Source organism: Cervus elaphus, chromosome 20 (genome assembly GCF_910594005.1).
Source record: "Cervus elaphus chromosome 20, mCerEla1.1, whole genome shotgun sequence".
NCBI classification, from domain to species: Eukaryota; Metazoa; Chordata; class Mammalia; order Artiodactyla; family Cervidae; genus Cervus; species Cervus elaphus.
The window spans coordinates 53,223,493-53,246,337 of NC_057834.1; the positions used below are offsets into that span (position 1 = coordinate 53,223,493).

General features: G+C 51.8%; 1 protein-coding gene across 7 annotated transcripts in view; it reads left to right on the plus strand.

The window, feature by feature from the left end:
* The window catches only part of SYT6 (synaptotagmin 6), a 64,291-nt gene that overhangs the window by 33,506 nt on the left and 7,940 nt on the right, over positions 1-22,845 (plus strand). For all 7 annotated transcript variants that reach the window (XR_006335999.1, XR_006336000.1, XM_043878642.1 and 4 more), the window contains exon 4: positions 18,328-18,448. Coding sequence is in view for 5 of the 7 variants with exons in the window: in XM_043878642.1 (XP_043734577.1) it covers positions 18,328-18,448 (121 nt within the window). In the remaining 2 variants the exon portion in view is untranslated. The remainder of the gene's footprint in view (positions 1-18,327; positions 18,449-22,845) is intronic.

Below are 22,845 nucleotides of genomic sequence, written 5' to 3' on the forward strand. Positions count from 1 at the left end.
CTTTGTCATCATCCTTACCGTGGTAGAGGTCTGCAGTCTCTGAAATCCAGGGTTCTCGACTTTCCACTGCCACCACTCAGTCTTATTTATTTGTACATCCCCTGTGGTCCTTAGGGCTTCCCAGGTGGCTCAGTGGTAAAGAATCCGCCTGCCAAGGCAGGAGACCTGGGTTTGATTCCTGGGTCTGGAAGATCCCCTGGAGTAGGAAATGGCAACCCACTCCAGTATTCTTGATTGAAAAATTCCATGGATAGAGGAGCTTGGCGGGCTACAGTCCATAGTGCTGCAGAGTCAAACATGACTGAGTATGCAATATGTGTACATGCTGTAGCTCTTAACCATGGCCTTCATCCTGCAGATGCTTAATTTATACATGTGGAATGAAATTGGAAAGTGAGAGACAGGGGCATTGAAGAACTCCAGCTAGCACCAACTGGCCACCCAGCCTTTCAAAGCCTCCATTTTCTGATCTGTAAAATGAGAAGGGATCTTTGTAATATCCAAGGCCCCTTGAGCTCTTATATTGATTAAATCACAGAGACTTCTTTACTCTCAAACTGATAATTGCAGTAGTTGCAGAAGGTGCTTGGCTAGGAATTCCATAAGAGACCCAGTTCCCACCCTAATCTCTAAGAAAGGCGTGGGCTAGAACCAAGTCGTGGGTGCCCTGCAGAGCCCTGGGGCATGTGGATGGTGGTGAACAGAGGTCCCAGAATCAGTGATTTCCCATGGCCTGGCCTGGAGGGAAGGGGCCTGGGCTGGCCTGGACATGTCCTACCACCTTGAGGAAGAGTGGCCTCTCTGACACAGATAGGAGATGGAGCTGTCTGGTAGGAGGGGGAGGCCGATGAGGGTGGGGTGGGAGGAGGAGGTGAGAGGATGGCTCTGCTCTGTGTGGGAAGCAGGGAAAGCTGGGCAGTGACTTGGATAAGGAGCCTGAAAGTTGGAGGGGGCAGCGGGCAGGGAGTGTGTCCAGGGAGCAGCAGGCCTCCTTGTCAGCAGCAGCAGCCACACCAGGAGAAGCGAGAACCCTGGGGATGCCCGGTCTGGGGATGCCCTGAGGCTTGAGGGAGTATGGCCTTGCCTTGATGCCAGGCTGGCCTCTTCCTGAGCCTGGGGGCCGTTCAGCTCACTCAGTGCCAAGAGGCAGTCCCTCTGGGAGAGGGAAGGAAGGACTTGAAAGAACTTCCCCTGTGGAACTCAGGCCTCACCAGTGGTGGCCCTCGTACGGGGTCAAGCAAGAGCCCCGGCTCCATGATCCCCTCCTCCACACCCCCGGGGCTGCCTCCCAGCCTGAGCCTTGCTCTTTGTTTCTGCCACTGGGCACTCGGTGCCTGGAAAAGAGGAAATAACCATTAGTGTCACCTGCTCACCAGTGGGAGACATTAGCTTCTCTGGCAGAGCATGCGGCCTGTAATTTTTGGAGGAGTTACAATAATGGAGCTAATTTGGTGTTTCATCATTATGCTCCTGGGTGAGCAGCGGGGGAGGGGAGGCCCGAGGCCTCAGGATCACCTCCCAGCACAGAGCTCTGTGCTTCCTTGGGTATCTTTAGGGGTCCTGGAGCCAGGCTCCCTCCTCCCTTGCCCTCCTCTCCCACCAGTAGCTTCTCCTTCCAGAGGTGGATTGTCAGAATGCAGCTTGGAGACTACCAACGCCAACCCCAGCCAGATGCACGTCCACAGCAGGACAGAGCAGGAAGGGGGCTGAAAGCTAGAGGAGGGGTATGAAGAGCCTGGGGCTTCCCTGGTGGCTTGGATGGTAAAGAATCAGCCTGCAATGCAGGAGACCTGGGTTCAGTCCCTGGGTCAGGAAGATCCCCTGGAGAAGGGCATGGCAGCCCACTCCAGTATGTATTCTTGCCTGGAGAATCCCATGGACAGAGGAGCCTGGCAGGCTACAGTCCATAGGGTCATGCAGAGTCGTCAGACATGACTGAATCAACTTAGCAAGCAGCCATGCGTGAAGAGTCTGCTCTGCACTAGACACCATCCAGGGGGTTTAAGTGCACACGTCTGTTCATCTTCATGGTTAAGCCCATTTTATAGATGAGAAGGTAAGGTCATCTGGTATGATGCTTTCATTTTACAGCTGAGAAAACTGCATCTCAGGGAGGCCCAGTAACAACATGTAGGCTATCAGAGCTGACATTTGAAGCTAGGCCTCCTGGCTCCAAGTTCAGTGCTTGTTGTTCAGTTGCTCAGCTGTGTCCAACTCTTTGTGACCACATGGACTGTGCCATGCCAGGCTTCCCTGTCCTTCACTGTCTCCTGAAGTTTGCTCAAACTCCTGTCCATTGAGTCCGTGATGCCATCCAACCATCTTATCCTCTGTTGCCCGCTTCTCCTCCTGCCCTCAGTCTTTCCCAGTATGAGGGTCTTTTCCAATGAGTCAGCACTTCGCATCACCCCTAAATTTATCCTGTTGCTGGGGACACGTGAGCTGGAGCCTAGAGTCCAAGAAGTCACCCACAGATGCCCTTCCATGGTGCCCCACGTCTTAAAGATGCTGCTGGGTGGGGAAGCCCTGGGACAGGAAGAAGAAAGAGGCAGCCTACCAGCCAACACAGCTTCTCTTGGGCCTTGAAGCCAGGAGCTGTGGCCTCTGAAATCCAGACTAGAAGATGTCCTTGTTTCCATCCTCCACCTAGGAATGCGCCCAAGGCAATTGCTCCTCCTCCTGTTGACTCAGACATCCCCAGAGCACGCGTGGCCCCTCAGCCCACCAGGTGCAGGGCGGTTGCCTGCCCCAGTACGGCAGGAGAATGAAAGATTTACAACCCTGTGAGCTTACTGCACGTAAATCTTGATTTTTTTTCTACTAGCAGCTGGCAAAGTCTTCCTTGTGATTTCCTCATATGCCTCCAGATCAGGGGCTTAGAGCAGCTGCTGCATAGGGGACCACCTCTGATGCTTGTTGTCAGAGAGGGTTAAGCAAGTTCAAAGACATGCACAGCTATGCAGCTGGAACGCAGTAGAGCAGGGATTTGAACCCTGCCCCAAACCCCATGCATTCCCCATTGGGTTATATGAAGAGCCAGGATCTCAGCTTCCCACCAGCCCAGCAATCAAGAGTTCTTTATTGATGACTACTGTGGGTCTAGAAGAAGGCTGCCGAAATACCTGGAAACTTTAGAAGGCCAAGGACCCTGGATTTCTCAGTTTTAGAGAAAGGAAGGCAGTCAAAACTGATACTGTCTTCAAGACTCTGAAGACATAATGGCTGTGTTATGATGAAATAGCAAGTGTGGACTAGGAGGGAAGGGCATAAATGACCTGGGAGGCACGGGATTGGACATCAAGGAGAATTTTGATTTCCAGGAGGATGCAACACTGGAAAAGGTGATAGTGAGATTTTTTTTTTTTTTAAAGAGACCACAGTTGTTGAATTTGATGTGGTTCTGCTTGGGAGCTAGGACTGGGTGAGTTGACCAATCACTCATGGTCTCTTGCTGCCTAGTGACGTGTGATTGGGGCTGTCTTGCTCTGATCCACAAAGATCACACATCGAAGGAGTGAGTCCACTTGCAGCTCTCCTAGGAGGCCCACAAGGACTGCAGACTGTCCCCTTGCCCCACCTCAAGACCTATAGAAGCAAGAAGACAAAAATGAGGAAAATAACTCCAACTCTGCAGGAGACAGAGGGAAACACTTTATATGCCCAAACATCTTCGTGAAGGGTTTTGTCCTCCCAGACATGGTATCTGCACCCCAGAGAAGCTCAGTGGGGAAGTTCATGCAGAGAGAGCCCAGGGTTCTTCCATGCTGGCCCAGCTTCCTTCTCACCCATCTTCTTGCACGAGACAGTGTCCATTGGAGCAACTTAGCACTGGGTGAGATGATGACATACAGGGGTATTTCATGAGGAACGGCTGACTGAGGCCAGGATGTGGGCGCTGGCTGGCTGAAGTGAGCAGGAGATAGAGCCCTACATATTGTACTTGTCCCCCTTCAAGAGGAAGCAGGCAGAGGGAAGCCACAACTTTAAATCTCAGGGGCTTCCTCTTTAGTGCTTCTTGCTTTTGGAACACCAAGAAATTTTGCTTTCAAAACTCACATGGGTCCTTAGCTGGTCTGAGCCTCATTAACCAGGGGCTGAAGGTAGCTGGCATGGAGCACAATTCCAAAGGAGCCTGGGTGGCATGGAGGAGAAGAGCAAGGCCTCAGAGTCAGCAGCTGGGAGTCCACATCCAGACTTAGGTGATTACTTAACCTCTGTGATCCTCAGTATGGCAGGAATCATGGGTCCTCCCAGGAATGCCGTATGAACAAAATGAATTAAGTCCAGTGTGTTGCATGGTCTCTACACACAAGCTTTTGCTGCATGTCTCTCAGTCCCCTTCTGTCTTGACTTTGGCTTTGATCAACAAAATAAGTAGATGAAGTGGAAGAAACGTCAGAATCCTGATCAGAGTATGTGTGCTCAGTTGCTTCTTCTAACTCCACATGGCAAAGGTTCTCAGCCCCTGAGACCTTCCCTGAGTGCATGCTAAGTCACTTCAGTTGTGTCTGACTCTTTATGACACTATGGACTGTAGCCCACCAGGCTCTCCTATCCATGGGATTCTTCAAGAAGAGACTTTCCTAGAACACTCGTTAAAACGCGGAGTGCTGGGCCCCACACTGATGAGGGTGGGCCCAATAATTTGCATTTCTGGGAAGCTCTAAGTGCTGCTGCTGGTGGTAGTCAGGGAACCACACTTGGAATAACTACCACAATAAGGAATATTTACAAAATGGTGTCATACATTTTTAAAACACTATCCAGTTTTCTTAAACCATCTAAATTTGGGTGAGGCACCTTCTTACTAAAATTCAGCTAAGCAGTGTGCCTGAGGTGCAAAGGGAAAAGGTGGAAGGCAAGAGTGAGCAAGCCGTCCAGGGGAATTGACATGGCTTTGATCCATTGCAACCTTGTTTGCACCTAACAGAGGAGAAGAGGCCCTTCTGTGATGCTAACTTTTGCTTGACAGCACTGATACTGAATCACTTTGCTCGTGGTCATGGAGACTCTACTAGGGTCTCCTCCAGGGCAGCCTGGGAATCTCCTTGTTTGCTTATGTTGCAAACCAAGGATACATAAGAGTCTCTGGGGAAGCCTGTCAATCCTTCACTCATGCAGGCCCCAGCCTCAGAGATCCTGACTCCACAGACCTGGAATGCAGCTCAGGAGTCAAGTCCCCACCTCCCAAGGGAATCCAGAACGGAGCTCCAGACCACTTCCTGGGCAGCACCTTATGAGGCACCGCCCTGAGCTGTCAGCCACAGAGACAAGGGCAGGCCTGAGGCTGAGGTTAAGCAGGGGCCCACACCCGTTCTTTTCATCACCTTCTAAGTAAGTGTACCCCACAAAGCCGAGCTGCTCATTAGTTCAACAAATATTGGTGCATGAGTGCATGCTAAGTCGATTCAGTCGTGTCTGACTCTTTGTGACCCTATGGACTGTAGTCCACCAGGCTCTTCTGTCCATGGGTTACTGCAGGCAAGAATACTGGAATGGGTTGCCATGCCCTCCTCCAGGGGATCTTCCCCACAGGTATCAAACCCATGTCTCTTATATCTACCTGCAGTAGCAGGTGGGTCCTTTGCCACTAGCGGCACCTGGGATGCCCCCAAATATTGGTGAGCCTGTGTTATAGATGAGGCACTGTGCTCAGTCCTGGGAATACAATGATGAGTAAAATACGGGATGGGAGGGAGAACAGGGTAAGCAAGGCACCGAGGGGGTGGGATTCAAGGAGGTATTCATGTTGGAGGCACTTATGAGTGAAGCTGAGTGAGGGCCTCCGCCAAGCTTGCCCCTGTACCCGGGGCCCCGGGTTTGCTCGGCCCTGGTCCTGGTCCTGGTCAAACAGGCCCAGTCCCTGTCCGTTGGGAAAGCGCAGTCTAGAGCAGGCGGTGTGGCTTTGGAGGAAGTGCCGGAACAGTGAGGGGACTGCTGTGTGTGAAGAGTTGGGGAAAGAATGAGGAAGCAGGGGGCATACGACGTGCAGGGTCGGGGGGGGCACACTTGAGGGGCTGATGGAGCCTCAAGGGCCACCATTCAGTGAGGAGGCCTGGGCGAGGGGAGGAGAGGATGCACCCTGATCGCCTAGGGCCCCGCAGGTCATGGTAAGGGTTTTGGCTTTTATTCTACCACAGGATGAAGTCACTGAAGGGTTTTAAATAGACAAGTGGCATGGTCCATCTTACAGTTTTGGAAGCGCTTTCTGCCTGCTGAGTGGAAAGTGGAGCAGGAAAACCAAGGGAGGCAAGGGGTCCATTAGGAGGTGTGGCACGGGCAGGTGAAAGGTGGTGGTGTCCTCTCTGTGGCGCTGGAGACAGAGACAGGTGGGTAGACTCGAGATCGGATTTGGAGATAGAATCCACAGGACTCCGTGATGAGAACTGGCAGGGCTTCGCGATGAACTGATGCAGAGGAGAGAGGAAGGCAGGCATCAACCGTGAGAAACTGGGTGGATGGAGGGGCCGTTTCCCGAGTTGAAGAAAACAAGAGGAAAATGTAAGCAGAAGCTCGGAGTTCTCCTTGAGAATCTCAAGTTTGAGTTTCTCAAGCTTCTGTGAGATGTCCAGGTTGGGATGTCGTGTTGGAACATATGAGTGCAGAGTCTAGAGGCAGAGTCTGTGAAAGCACCGTAAATTCCGGGGTCATGAGCGTGGAGGTGGGCGTTGACATTATGGGTGAGTGAGGAGAGAATGACTGTTTAGAACCCACAGCTTAGAGGCAGGGACGGAAGGATGGTCCAGCCGAAACTGGAAGGAATAGCTGCAGGAGTGGGAGGATAACTGAAAGAAGAGAATGCTTCCAGAATAGCCTGGGCAACTCCACGCAAGGCTGCAGAGAGGGTCTTCAGAGAGCAGCCTCATCGCAGCAAGGCCCAGAGGTCAGAGTGTCTGGAACAGGAGATAGATAAAAACCTAAACCTTCCGGTCAGCAAAGAGACGGAGAAGCTAAAGCCCCCATCACTGGTGGTTCAAGCTGGAGCTCTTGTCTGGAACCAGACCCTGCCTGTTGGCATCTCCAGGACACCTGTTTGCAGAAACATTTCTCTGTTGCCCCAGGAGACCATCCCGCCGGGACCAAAGCATCTATCTTCCCTCCTCTGAGAGACCTGCTGCTGCAGCCCTGCCCAGGCAAAAAGCAGATCAATCGCCACTGAGCCACCCACCCCCTCTGGGGGAAACTGACAGCTGTTTGACAGCCATGCAGCAGGACCATTTGAGGCAAGAAATGAAGACAGATGCTCATCATTAGGTTCATTTATGTGCCATTTACTCCTTTCTGTCATTAGTGAAGATGCCTGTGGATGGATCAGAGCGGAGGTGAGGTCCTTGGCCCTGGTGTCTCCAGACAGGCATGAGTGGTGCAGATCTCCAGCTTGACCAGGCATGGCCTCCCTCTCTTCTGGAACTTCCCCAAACTCTGCTCTCCTCAAACTCCTTCTGCCCCCTTGTAGCCCCTCTCCCTCTCCGCCCACCTTTTAAAAAGTCATTAGGAAGAGATCTGTACCTCCCAGTGTGAATCTGACTCATGGATATTTGCCCAAAAGTAATGGTGCATGCCAAACGCTAAACCTCTTTTCAAGGGCAGGTTCCTGAAGGAGAGGCTGTGGAAAAGTTTCCTAAATAAAGCCAGCTGTTTCCCTGAAGATGCTCAGATAGAGAAGCACTTGCCACCCACTGATGAGCTGTCATGTCTGGAGGTGTCCCCGGGACAGAGCCCACCTTGAGGATCTCACCCACTTCCTCTCTCCCCTCCCCACCATCTGTGAGCCCGAGGGTCTCTCTCTTCTCCACTGGCCGGCCCCAGGCTCTCTGTCCACAACATGGGCTGCAGCTGGAGTGTATGGAGTTCGTTTAAAGTGCCTCCATTTTGCTAGATCATTTATTCATCACGCTGCAAAGCCCTTGGGGCAAAGAGCACTTGAGAGAAAAAGCAGGCTTGGAAGTTAGAACAAACAGAAGCAGCCCCGGCTCCCAGCAGGATCCCAAGCAACACAACAGACACAGCCCGCCCTTCCACCCAGGCCGCCCCCAGCAAATGGCATTCTCCCCAGCCCTGCAAGCCCAGGCCCCCAGAGGAGCAGGGAGCAGCCCATGTCAGCCAGCCTGGTGCTCACAGCAGGAGCCCCCCTCGTGGCACCCCAGGAGAAGCACCCACCCTCTTGGCTCCTCTCCCCCAGCAGAGAGTTGATCCAGCCTTGGGAGATGTATGGGGTGGATGAATGTTGGTTTCTGCCCTCCTCCACTGCAGCCCCCTCATCTAGTGGGTCACCGGATCCTGCTGATGGCATCTCAGATGTGCCTTGCCTTGCTTCAAGGCCTTTGTAACCCCTGTCCCCAGGCCATGAGACCCAGGGGCCATGGGAGACACCCCAAGCCTGACCAGAGGAGTGAGGAGAAGGGACCCAAGAGGAGAGAACGGGACAGCTGGGCTGGAAAGACGAGTGTTGTCCAGGACAGTCAGGAGGGAGGCAGTGGAAAGAGCAGGGCCAAGGCATGAAGGTACAGAAGAACCTGGGCTTTGGGAGGGGGAGCTGTAGAGAGACAGGATATTGTAGTAACCGAAACTGTGGGCTCTCGAACCTGGCTGCCTGAGGTCACATCCCAGCTCTGCCACGGAGTAGCTGTGTGCTGGGCTGGTGGAACAGTCTCGAGGTACGTCAGGATCCCCATGAAGAAAATGCAGATAATCATAGCATCTATCTCATAAGGCTTCTGTGAAATTTATGACTCGGCATGTATGAGCACTTAGGACAAAATGGCCCATAATAGGGCACCTGGGCTGGAATGATTGGCAAGAAAGGCAAGAGCCACATCATGAAGAAGCCTGAATCCACTGGATGCTGTGGATGAGTGATTTTCACCCTGACTCCTAGACGCTCCAAGGAGGCAGGCTGAGGGGTTGAAGGTAGGAATTCTGGGTGGTGGTGGTGGTGTAATCGTGTCCGACTCTTGGTGACAGTTAACTCTGGGTGGTGGTGTTCAGACGTTAAGTCTTGTTCCACTCTGCGACCCCACGAACTGCAGCACGCCAGGCTTCCCTGTCCTCCACTATCTGCCAGAGTTGCTCAAACTCGCATCCATCGAGTCAGTGATTTCATCCAACCATCTCATCCTCTACACAGAGAGATCACAACAAACTGTAGACGAAAACAAACTGTGGAAATTCTTAAAGAGATGGGAACACCAGACCAGCTGACCTGCCTCCTGAGAAGTCTGTATGCAGGTCAAGAAGCAACAGTTAGAACTGGACATGGAACAACAGACTGGTTCCAAATAGGAAAAGGAGTTTGTCAAGGCTGTATATCATCACCCTGCTTAAACTTATTTGCAGAGTACCTCATGTGAAATGCCGGGCTGGATGAAGCACAAGCTGGAATCAAGGTTGCTGGGAGAAATATAAATAACCTCACCATTATGGCAGAAAGCAAAGAGGAACTAAAGAGCCTCTTGATGAAAGTGAAAGAGAAGAGTGAAAAAGTTGACTTAAAACTCAACATTCAGAAAACTAAGATCATGACATCTAGTCCCATCACTTCATGGCAAATAGATGGGGAAACAATGGAAACAGTGACAGACTTTATTTTTTTGGCTTCAAAATCACTGCAGATGGTAACTGCAGTCATGAAATTAAAAGGCGCTTGCTCCTTGGAAGAAAAGCTATGACCAACCTAGACAGCATATTAAAAAGCAGAGACATTACTTTGCCACAAAGGTCTGTCTAGTCAAAGCTATGGTTTTACCAGTAGTCATGTATGGATAGAGTTGCTATAAAGAAAGCTGAGTGCTGAAAAATTGATGCTTTTGAATTGTGGTGTTGGAGAAGACTCTTGAGAGTCCCTTGGGCTGCGAGGAGATCCAACCAGTCCATCCTAAAGCAGATCAGTCCTGGGTGTTCATTGGAAGGACTGATGCAAAAGCTGAAGCTCCAATACTTTGGCCACCTGATGCAAAGAATTGACTCACTGGAAAAGACCCTGATGCTGGGAAAGATTGAAGAGGGGAGGAGAAGGGGACGACAGAGGATGAGATGGTTGGGTGGCATCACCAACTCGATGGACATGAGTTTGAGTAAGCTCTGGGAGTTGGTGATAGACAGGGAAGCCTGCGTGCTGCAGTTCATGGGGTCACAAAGAGCAACTGAACTGAACTGATCTCATTCTCTGTCATCCCCTTCTCCTGCCCTCAATCTTTCCCAGCATCAGGGTCTTTTCCAATGAGTCAGCTCTTCATATCAGGTGGTCAAAGTATTGGGGCTTCAGCTGCAGCATCGGTCCTTCCAACGAATATTCAGGGTTGCCTCATTTCTAAACCACTTTTCATCCATTGTGTATATCTGATTTGAAGAAGAGTTTTCCAGCTACAAAACTAGTTTGGAATGGGGGGCCACTGAACGATTTGGGGCAGGAGAACCCTCTGATTACAGCAAGGAGGATAGATCCGAGGGGCTGGGGGCTGTGCTTATGCTTAGTCGCTCAGTTGTGTCTGACATTTTGCAACCCTATAGACTGTAGACCGCCAGGCTCCTCTGTCCATGGGGATTCTCTCCAGGCAAGAATACTGGAGTGGGTTGCTATTTCCTCCTCCAGGGGATCTTCCCAACCCAGGGATGGAACCCAGGTCTCCCTCATTGCAGGCGGAGTCTTTACCATCTGAGCCACCGGGGGCTGTAGGAGGGAGTCAGAAAACTGGGAGGTTCCTGGTATGGGTCAGAGCTAAGGAGGTGCAGAGGGGAGGGGAGGAGCAGGCCTCAGAGTCTGCAGACTCTCACGGGGGCAGAACAGCCTGGCTGGGAAACTGACTGGGTATGGAGACCACAGGAGGGCTAGGAAGCTGGGATCCTGTCGACTTCTCTTCCCCGTGCGTGTGTGCTAAATCGCTTCAGTCATGTCCGACTCTTCGTGACCCTATGGACTGTAGACCGCCAGGCTCCACTGTCCATGAGATTTCCCAGGCAAGAGGACTAGAGTGGGTTGCCAGTTCTTCCTCCAGGGGATCTTCCCGACCCGGGGATCCACTCTTCCCCAGCCACCCATTTTTTTCTGCAATTCTGCTGAAGTCCTGCTTTCCCCAGGGGAGAAAACCCAAACACCCCTCAGGGCCTCTGAGACCTGGCCCTGCCTCCCTTCCCCACTGCTCCCCAGCACACCAACCACCCCTCCCCTCCCCGCGTGCCACTCCCTTGGCATCACTTGCTGTCCCCTCGTGGCAGTCCACCTCCCCCCATCTCAGGTCTGACTGGCCTCCCAATCACTCTGTCTAAACAGCTTCCACCCTGCCCCCCACTCTTTACCCTCTGTCCCTGCCCAGGTTCACTCAGCACCCTACAATACTCTCTTGCTTACTTTAGTTTTGTCTCCCTCCCCTAGAACACAAGCTCCTGGAGGGCTGGGACGCTGTCTCATTACTGTTGTCTCCCTGTATTTGGAAACATTTGGTAGGCAGTCGAGAATGAATGATACAGGTGCAGATGGTCTCTGGTGTGGGCGTCTCGGTGGAAGGTGATGCTGTGGGCTGAGAGGGAAATAGGGATGGAAGAGCAGGTGGAGAGAGGTCTCGGGCACCTGCTGAGTCAAGGGCAAACTGTGAGATGTGGGCCCCGATGCAGACACACCAGCCTGGTCTGGGCTGCCCTCAGCCTTCCCTGTGGTCCACACTGCCCTCTAGCCTCGCTGGACCTCCATGCCTCTGCTATCTTTACGCACCCAGTGACGCCTGCCTGGGAACTGCTTGCTTGTTTCTTCTCCCGTAAGCTCTTTTCACTCACCTTGCTAGATCCTACCTAGTGTCACCCTCTCTGGGAAGCCTACCCTGAAATTCCTGGCAGAGTTTCTTCTCTCCTCCTCTAGGTCCCACGTCTTGTCCACAGCCCTCTTCCAGCACTAATCAAGCCAGACCCTGCTGCTTACCCATGTGCCTTTCTCTCTCCTGCCTTATACCAAGACTGTGAGCTCTCGGTAATAGTTGTGGTAGTCATAACAAATTATAATAGCGGCTAATGCTTACTGTGTGCTAAGCGCTATGCCAAGTACTTGGCACAAATTACCTCATTTAATCTTTATTTAACAACCTTAGGAGGTAGGTACTGTTTTTAGCCCCATTTCACAGATTAGAAAACCAAGACTAGAAAAGGATTAAAGTAAGTCAAACTCCTCATAAATGGAGCTGGACCCTGGACCCAGAGTTGCCTGACCTCAAGTCCACAGGCTCAATCATTCCTTCATCAGCCAGTATTTCCTGAGCTCTTACTGTGAATTGGGCCCTGGGCTAGACATGGGGGATTGATAATGAGTAAAACCAATCCGTATCCCTGCTCCCACAGAGCCCCCCATCTAATGAGAACACTGCATTCATCATAAAATCCCCACAATCAAATAGAAGCTATGGTCGTGGCGTGGGCTCTAAAGAGGTCTGGGGGGCCGTGGGGGTGGATATCAGTCCCGGCGTCCAGCTTCCACATCTGACTCATCTCTACCCCCAATTTCAAGCCCCAGGCCTACACAGAGGGATTGCTCACTGGCTCTTTCTTTACCCATTGAAGCCAAATTGGCTTCCACCCCATCTCCCTTCCAGCCCCCCAGCCCCGGGGTGACTTAACAGCACTTCCTGCCCAGTGCTTCAAAGATCCTTTTACTCTCCTGTGACTTTTCTGAAAGTGTAGCGGATACTTCTCTGCTGATGCTGAGTGATTCAGACAAGCCACTTAATGATTAAGAGACTAGAAGTGTTCTCTAAGAGATGGGGAAGCATCGTTCTTGCTTCGCTCAGCCTGGATTCCCCAGATGGATGCAGAGGCATTGACGCCACTCATTGCCTATTTAAGAGGATGAAGGCCAGCCCTGGAGAGGAACAAAACAGGTGGGGGACAGTGGGAACTGAAGGAGTGATAGCATATGAATTTCAAAACAAAGTTCCTGGATACCTTGAGGTGGGTAAACAGACAGATACCAGTTAAGCATCCTTGAAAGTGTGAAAGTGAAAGTGTTAATCGCTCAGTCGTGTCTAACTCTTTGCAACCCCATGGACTGTAGCCCTCCAGGCTCCTCTGTCAATGGAATTCCCCAGAAAAGAATACTGGAGTGGATTGCCACTCCCTTCTCCGGGTGTCTTCCCTACCCAGGGATCGAACCCTGGTCTCCTGTATTGCAGGCAGATTCTTTACCCTCTGAGCCACCAGGGAAGCCCTTAAGCATCCTTGGACCATCTTAATTGGTAATGGCTGATGATGGATTTTTCCAGTTTGAATGCTTGGTTTCTATGGCTGGCAGGGACCTTAAGGCTACAGCATCTAGGGTAATGCTCTCATTTTCTAGACCGAAGCCCAGAGATGTGAAATGACAAGCCTGAGTACTTAGTGGTGGAGGGACTAAATAAAGTCCGGCTCTTTCCTGGTCAGTCCACAGATAGAAAATTTTTTTTTCTACACCTAGGGCTGTGTGAGTGCATCAAGAAGAGAAAAGTGCTTTAATGAGCTGTTGCAGATGGACTCCTGGGAGCCAGCAAGGGCAGTGTGGTACAGTGGATGGGCCTTTACAAATCTTACTGCCCAGACGTCTGGGCATGGCAGCTAGGGGAGATTGCTACTAGAATGGGCAATGATGTAGGTGGACAGGCTTCGTGAAATTAAGGACAGGATTCTCCAAGTGCCAACATCGTGGCTACAGGCCTGCCTCCCTCCAAGCAATAGCCAAGACTTTCACCAGCTGCTGCTGGGCTCAGACCCACCCTATCAGCCCCTTGGGTCAGCAGTCCAGAGGGCTAAGTTGGAGTCTGCTGCTTTCTGGACAGCAGTGACCTCTTCTGCACCAGGGAGCTCATTGCCAGTCAGGGGCCCTATGGTGGCCTCTCTTGACAGAAGGTGAAGATGAAAGCAATAATGAGCTGGCTGTTCTGCAGCCCCTGGTCACCCCTGGTTTTATTAAAGCCAAAGCTGCAAACATCCTCAGTGAGGATAAAAGGCTGGCAATTGTGCCGGGGCTGAAACCTCCTGAGAAAATGGGTGGTGCTGAGAGGATGCAGCAAGGCTGCCCATGGGGCCAGCCTGGGCCTGGCTTTCCAGAGATGCTGACTTTCTGTCTGCTTAGCCCCATCTATGAGCTCAAAAGTAAACTATTTTCCTTTATCAAGTAACCCGGTCCTCTGCTGTCTACAAGGGCTTCCCAGGTGGTGCTAGTGGTAAAGAACCCCCCTGCCAATGCAGGAGACATAACAGATGCAGGTTTGATCCCTGGGTAGAGGAGATCGCCTGGAGAAGGGCATGGCAACCCACTCCAGTGTTCTTGCCTGGAGAATCCCCACGGATAGAGGAGCCTGGCAGGCTACAGTCCATGGAGTCACAAGAGTTGGACATGACTGAAGCGATTGATCACCCACCGCTGTCTACATGTACAGGGGAATTAATATTTGCCTTGACCCATTGAGCCAAGAGTAGCTGTTTTGCCATCAGGCCCAATCACCCACTGCAGAAGGTCCAAGATGGGACTTCAGGCCACTTGGCACCAGTTTCCTCTCTGACCCCAAGTCATAGGGGACTCTTGACCCACTGCTTTTGCCTGCTGGGGCCCAGGGATGGAGGGTAGAGCTCATTATTGGGTGCAGGAACCAGGAGGGGGCTGGGGAGTTCCAAATCTGGCTTCAGACTCAGCACCTCGTGTGCCCCCAGCTGGTGGCTCTACTGAGGAAGGAGGGGCTCGCTGACTCTGCGCTGTCCCTGCAGGGAGCCATCTCTGAGGGCAGCCTAGAGAGCCTCAGGGGATTCCGCTCACCCTGAGGGCTCTCCCATAGCCCCAGGCAAGTCTCCCAAGCTCACAAACAAACCAGCTTAGACTCCTGCGGAAAGACTGCCTCTGAAGGCTTCACTCTGCATCTGTCAGGTGGCTGAGTGGGAAAACGGGACAGCAGCTTTGTGCTCACTCCTCTCACAGGAAAGAGTCAGACGTGACTGAGCACATGCTCACAGGAACCCTGGGAACTTCCAGGTTGCTTACCAGGGCCCTAACTTGATGGTAACATTGATATGGAGTACCATTTCTTTCGAGGGTTCTTCTGCTTAAAGTGTAACCGTCTGTGTAGCTCCTCTTGGGCTATCAAGCATCTCTGAAGCACAGTAGGTGTAAAGCAAAGGCCCTGTCTCAAAGGGGCCTCTAGTCCCTGGACGCTATAGGAGGGCTTGGCTGTAGCAAAGCAGGGACTTGTTCACCCCTGTGAGCACTTCAGGGGCAGAAAGTGCATCAGGGACACATACTCAGTATGGGCTGGACCCTGAGCGAGGGTCCCTGTGAGGGGTGTGGCCCTGGGCCCTCCAAGGTGCATGGGATTGTCATCCAAACAAAGACAAGAGGAGGAGGCATGTTGGCCAAGCAGACCAAAGATACACCAGCCGGTTGGAACAGAAGGTTGGCAAGGAGGGATACAGAAAAATAATCAGGTGAGTGGTAGGACAGGACTAATCGTTAAGTGTCCCGCTAGGAGGATGGGTCTTGATTCTGGAAGCCACACAGAGGGCGCTACCGAGAGCATTCAGCCCTGGCCTATAAAAGTCTGGCCCCAGAGCACTCATTTGACCTCAGCAAGTCGCTTAACTTCACCAGTCATTTCCTCCTGCATGCGGTGGGGGTACTAAGGTCACCCATCCCACAGGGCTGTGGTGAGACTCACAGAGGTAATTTAGCAAAGACTTGACACATGGTACGCATGCAATGACCTTGGTTCTTCTTGCTGTTATTGAGGCTGAATGGGTTTCTTGAACACTGGGCAGGATTGGACCTTGGAGGGTTATAAGGAAATCAAGGGAGTCGGGGGGCCTTCTTGTAGCTCGGTGCCTCCTCTAGAGATGGAACATTCAGCCAGGTGCACTGCTGACCTGACCCCTGCTGCCTGAGGGGACAGTCACGCTCCCCTGTGCCACTTGCCATGGGCCACTTCCTGTTTCTCTCTCCCTGGACTAGGGGACTCCGGAGGGAGACAGGAGATGCACCTGAGTGAGATGGAGATCCTGGCTCCTTCTTTCCTCCCTCCTCCCTTCTCTCCTGTCTCCTTTTCTCTCTCCCTCCTTCCCTCCTCTCCCTTCTCCTTTTCCCTCTCCCTCCCTCCCTCCCTTCCTCTGCACCATGTCTTAGTTCTGCCATTTGGGATCCTTAGGGGCAGCATGTGGGATCTAGTTTCCCAACCAGGGATCAAACCCAGGTCCCCTGCATTGGGAGCACAGAGTCTCAGCCACTGGACCACCAAGGAAATCCTCTTGGCGCCTTCCTTTAACTGGTTACACCCCTCTAGGCTTCATGCATGTTGAGGGGGACAGCACACTCTCCACAAAACATGGAGCGTCTAGCAGGGTCTCAGTAAATCCAAATGGCAAGAACAGGTGAAGTTGTAGCCTAAGGTCTAGAGGAGCCAGGGTCACCTTGAGATGTTCCCTAGGTGGGCTGCTATCCTGAGGGTCGGAGTCCAGCTGTGCCTCCCACCAGCTGCACAGGCCTGGCCAGGACATTACACCTGAGTTTAACCTCTGAGTTCTTGTCTGTGAAATGGAGGGAATAATGACAATACTCCCTGCCTTTCACAGTGACTGTAAGCCTCAAAGGTGGAAATGCCCGTCACAGAAGAGCTTCACAGGGCACGGTTCATTTTGGTCTCGGCTCCATGTACTAGGGCATGTGTGTGTGTGGGGGGCGGGGGGGGGGGGGGGGTAGCTCTCTCTACAGTGCGTCCAGCTCTGCCCCAGCCAGACACCCCCCTTCCACCCCTCACCCCCACCCACAATACCCCCACCCCCTTCTTTTCCAGGGAGCTGGGTGGATTCACCTGCTACTCCTGGGATTTGATTTGGGAGTGGGTTGAAAAAGGACAAATCTTGGGCTAGGGAAAGGGTGGGTGTAGTGCCACCTAGAGGAGAGCCTTGGGACCACGTACTCTGGAAGGGGTGGGGGGATTATTCTGCAGGAGGGGCCAAGTGTCAGGAGTCTCTCAGAGTCCCCAGAAGAGGGTGGTTCTTTGTGAGGAGAAGAGACAAAAACCTTGGTGTGATCCTTGACTCCTCTGTTTCTCTGAAGTCACCTCCTCCAGGAGGCCTCCCCAACCAGCCTGAAATCAGAGCCAGCCCAAACCCTGACCTCTTCCTCTTCCGCCCTGGATCTGGGGGCTTTAAGGGAGGAAACATCTCTACGTCCTAGAGCCCCACGTCAGCCTCAGAGTCTGAGAGAGAGATTTTGCAGTGATAGCACCCTCCTCTGCCAGCTGGGGGAACAGGAAGAGGAGGCAGTCCAGCAGAGTGCTGTTTAACTCAACAGTCGGACATGCTTACCATCTTTGAAGTTCTCCTATTCCCTGTTGCTCAGAAACTTCCTGGGATCCCTGGTCACGATGCTTCTGGGGTCAGAAGAGGCAGCAGGGTGTATGCTCCTGGCTGGGTTCATAGCTGGATAAGGGGTGACCACGCCTAAGGGCAGGGTGGATCCGAGACCTGGCACAAACATGGAATGGCAAGTGTGCGTCTTCTTGGTCAGTACCATGCCCTGAGCAGGTCCTGATTCCTTGTGCTTCCACACGCAAGCCTGGAAGTTGGAGTGCTAGGGGTGTTTCAGGAGAGGCAAGGAAGCTGCCAGGGCTTCCCAGGTGGCCCTAGCAATAAAGAACCTGCCTGCCAATGCAGGAGACTCAAGAGAGGAGGGTTCAATCCCTGGGTCGGGAAGATCCCCTGCAGGAGGGCATGGCAACCCACCCCAGTATTCTTGCCTAGAGAATTCCATGGACAGAGGAGCCTGGAGGGTTATAGTCCATGGGGTCACAAAGAGCCGGACACAACTGAAGCGACTTAGCACACAAAGAAGCTTCCAAGGCAGAGGGCCTCGTGACAAATGACTGAGCCGAGAGCTAGAATCAGATATGCTGGGAGAGGGGACCCCTGCTGGCCAGAGTGGGTCTTGTACAGGATACTCTCTTGGCCACAGGCCAGCAGGGTGGGGAGTCAAGGGCTCACGTGACCGAGAAAGGAAAACTGGAAAATAGGGTTGGGCCCCCAAGGGCGTGGTGGCCTGGAGGGGCTGCAGCCAAAAGGCAGAGGTAGGGCAGGTGAGGCCAAAGCAGGAGGGAAGGACCAGGACCAGAGTCTGAGCAGAGCTGAGAAGGAAAGGAAGAGGACAGTGTCTGCTGAAGAGCCAATGTCGTTATCACTGCCTTTTATACCCAGTTACTCCCAGGACAGAGGCCAGACCATCCGGCCTTACAGCACTCTTCCTCAGAGAGCTTCTCCTGGGCTCCGGAGCGGCCCTGCGGCTGCACAGGAGCTGTGTGGCCCTCACCTGCCCTCCTGTCTGCTTCTTTGCAGGAAAGTGTGGATTTGGGCGAGATCATGTTCTCCCTCTGCTACCTGCCCACAGCAGGCAGGCTCACCCTCACCGTGATCAAGTGCCGGAACCTCAAGGCAATGGACATCACAGGCTACTCAGGTACCTCTCCTGCCCAGGTGCTTGCCACGTGGCCTCCCCACAGTCCCGACTTTAGGATGTGGAGAGATGTTCAGAGAGAAGGGGGAGGAATTGCCAGTATTCTTCGATTGGAGCACAGCCCTTCAGGCAAATGGCCAGGCTTTGAATACCAGTCCTACCATTTCCTTGCTGTATAATGTTTTGGCTTCCTGATCTGAACAGGACGGAAAACCTTACAGGTTGCTTTAAGGATAAACAAGTTAATTCATGTAAATGCTTAGAAATGAGCCAGACACCTAACAAGCAGTCAGTTGTTCAGTCACTCGGTCGTGTCCAACTCTGCAACTGAGCCGTCAGTAGATATTAGCTATTACAATCATTCTTTCTCTTGGAGGATGGAGAGGATAAGAAGCAAATAAATAGGAGGAAAAAACAAGAAGGAAAAATCTTTCTAGTTGGTGTGAGGCCTCAGGACTTCCAAGGGTTATGTCAAGCTTGAGTGTCTTAAGTGTTTGTTGATCCACAAAGCCCTGCAGCAGCCCTATAGTGAGTCAGAGGAACAGAGTCACTGAAAAGCAAAGTGCATTTGTATTTGAGGTTTTCCTGCAGTGCTCTGGGCCTCTGTCTCAGCACCAGGAGAGCCGCTAGGTACCACAGGAGAGACAAGTGCTGTTCTAGCAACTGAGGAAACGCTTGTTTGGAGGCAGCCTCAGAGCCTGCGGGCTGGACACAAGGTCAGAGGTTTGATCCTTTCCCATGATTCTGCAAGTTGTTGTCATTGCGCAGGGTTTTGGGTTGTAATATAACAGCAGAGTCTCAGGAACCTTCTGCCCCGAGTTGACTCAAATTAGCCCAAGAAGTGGAAGAGGGTGGAGCATTCCAAGAAGCAGGCAGGTAGAATAGCCTGGGCTGCACTCAAAGTAGCGAATGCTTGGTTTGTTTCCCTAAAACTTCCTCCTAAGAGGCTCTGCTCCAGATTCTGATTACAAACATAAATCCACTCCAGAGGTGCCTCTGAACTTGGCTGGGAGTATATGGAAGATTTTCCCTTTCATTCCTTATTTCCTTAGTATAATCACACTTGCTGCAAAGAGGTGATGATCCAGATGAACGCATCTGGGCCCAGACCCAACCTGGTGCAGTTGGAAGAAGACAAGATACTAGGCTTTGGAAAATGAAATTTCAGGGAAGGGTGGCCAAGAAACACTAAAGTCAGGTGTATTTGTGGCAGCTTTGAATGCCTCTGCTCCCAGACCTCCCCACTACTGCCACCTCCCACGTCTCTGTGCATCACCCACGCCTTTCAGGCTGAAAACTGCCCCTGAAAGCGCCTGCCCTGATGCTTTTCCTTCCACAGAAGCTATCACCACACATCAGAACGTGGTGGGGAGCTTAAAGAACCTCTACAAGGCTCTTAGGCATCAGCAAGCTGGCTTCCTCCAAAAATGCAACCAAAGTAGATTTCATTTTAATAACAAAATAAGTATGTGCAGGGACAGAAATTCGCTGAGGCCTCTCAAAACTGCTGAAGGAAATAGGATTTTGCTGCCCAAGTCCCCGCACTATCTTCTCTGGTGTAATTAAATTGATGTGCTAGAGAGAGAGTGCTTATGGCGAAGCCACCAAGATAATCGTGTGGGTTGTTGCACACCAGAGGGTTGGGGGTGAGATTTTTCTCATGCTAAGTTCCAACCTCTCTCTCACAATTGCCTCTCTTTTCTACCTGGGTTTGGAATTGGGTATTTTGTTTGTTTTCATTTGGAATCTGGTATTACATCTCAGCTTGATTCTGAAGATTCAAGGGTTCTCTTTTTGCTAGGAATTTCCATCTTGTTCACTGATGTAAGCAAGTGTCTGGGACAGTTCATGGAATATAATAAGTGTTAAATAAGTATGTATTGAATGATGAATGAATGGGTAACTTCGTCAAAGGGTGATGCACCTGGGACACTCATGCCAGGGGTCTCTCAAACTCGATCTCCTGTTTTGGAGGATAAGTGTGAGTTTGCCTTCAACCCAGATTTGCTTTACTGTTGGCCTAAACTCAGGGGTGCATGAAGCTCATTAATTGCCTGTTCTTGATTTATATGACATTGACCTCTAAAACCGAGGAAATTTCTGTTCTCCTTGATCTAAACTATTCATGAGTCAATTCCCTAAGCCTATCCACTGGAACCATGACCATAAAAAACAATAAAGATAATCATAAGTATCAGTATCCCCAAAAAGGATGGTGAGTGAGTACACCCACCTATCTCTGCCACATGTAGTCTGCACTACTTTGAGTCTAGTGGTTACAAATGTAAGCTTTGGAGTCAGACCTAAATAGAAATCTTAGGCAAGTTTCTTGATCTCTCAATCAAATTCTTTATCTATAAAAGGGGGATAATCGTAAATATTTTATAGGATTGACATTTTAAATAACATGATATACATAAATCTCTCAGCACAATGCCTGGCATATACCAATTGCTGGATTATGATGGCCCTCATGACAAGGAGGCTGAAACAAATGCTGGGCTTTGTGCCCCTCCCTCAGCTGCATCCTAGGTTACTGGAGAGGAAAGGACCTCAAGGTCGTTTGGAGCCAGCATTCCACTAGAAGCTCAAGCTTCTGCCCCAGCGCAAACCACCCAGGGAACAGTCCTATCTCTGTTTAGCCTCTTGGACGATAGTGAGATTATGTGTTCCTTGAAAGGAAATACCCACGGAATTTTATAGATTAGATATGCCTCATAGGAGTGAATAGAGATGGGGAAGGAAGCTGAGAATCTCCCAGTTAGTCATCAGGCATTTGCCTAGTGGCCCAGGGGACAGCAGAGAAGGCAATGGCAACCCACTCCAGTATTCTTGCCTGGAGAATCCCAGGGACGGCAGAGCCTGGTGGGCTGCCGTCTATGGGGTCGCACAGACTCGGACACGACTGAAGCAACTTAACAGCAACAGCAGCCAGGGGACAGGATTCGATCTCTGGGTCGGGAAGATTCCCCTGGAGAAGGAAATGGCAACCCACTCCAGTATTCTTGCCTGGAGAATCCCATGAACAGAGGAGCCTGGCAGACTACAGTCCACAGGGGCCGCAAGAATAGGACACAACTGAAGTGACTTGGCAGCACCAGGGGCAGAGGGCTCTGTCACACATTTCTAAATCTGGCCACGTGGGCATTTGCTCTGCTGTGGGAGTGTATGGACATAGGCATGGGAGGGGATGAGCGGCCCTTGGCAGCCTCAAGCCTGAAGACACTCTCCAAGGCAACATTCACACTTGAGGAGTGTAGAGGTTGTCATGTCAGCAACCTGTCTCGGAAGTAACTTTCCCACTTGTCTGCTTGGACCTGAACACGGTCCAGGGCATGTCCATAGAGAACAGAGCCTGAGGACATGAGAAAGCTGTCTCACGGCCGTTCTAGGAACTCCTCCTCCCTTTTTACTGAGCATCCTCCTGAGGGAAACCTTGCCAGTGGGTTATGAGACCCAGCAGGGTGGTCTCCCCAGGTCCCCCATAAACCCAAGCACCCCCATGGCTAAGGCACAGCTGCTGTCATCATAGGTGGTTAGTCAGCGGCGCACCTGGGCGACCGTGGAACTGCCTTGAAGGCTTGAGTTTCTGATCAGGTGGCGAGGTTCTCTGTAGCTTCCCCAAAGCTGTGCACCTCTTCCACCACCTGAACGATTCCCCCGGGAGCGTAAGGTCGTCGTGGGTGCCCAGGAGTTAGAGTCACATGCTTGTGAGTGAGAAGCCAGGGAGCAGGCTGCTGGGCCTGCATCTCCTGACAGAGTCGCATGAGCCCTGGCTTCTGGGCAAGAAGGCGTCTCAGCACATCAGTGTCTCAAAAGCTGTTATTACCTGTGAGTTGCCCTCCTGTGTCTTGAGCTGTGCAGCATAAATAACAATTATGATGGTGACCGAGACACCTGCACGGTGAGATACAATAGGTGTCGCTTCACTTGGATGAGCAGAAAATTTCAGGGTAGGAAGCTGACTGTGAAATACCCATTCAGAAAACTAAAGAAGAGACAAGGATGGGAGGTGCATGGGAGGTCAGTAAAAAGACATCTCTTTGAGGGCTGGAGAGATTTCAAGATCACAATGAGAAAGGAAATGGCAGCTGGCCACCCCGAGTCCCAGAAGGCTGAGGCACTCAGCCCCCCAGCCAAGGCCCCCTCCTCCTCCTCTGCCAAGAGTGGGCAGGAAACCGCTTCCAGGGAGGCCAAGAGCAGGCTCACTCCTCTCCTCCCTGATGCCAGGGAGAAATGAGCTCAAAGGAGCAATAAGACCCATAACCCTGTTGTCAGCTTGGGAGGACCCCACAAGCATCGTGACTGTCGCTGTTCATTTATTCTGTCTTGTGGCTACTCCTTGGGTGTCATCAATTCTATTTTTACCCACTTTATCCTCTGGTTACTAATGCTGACAA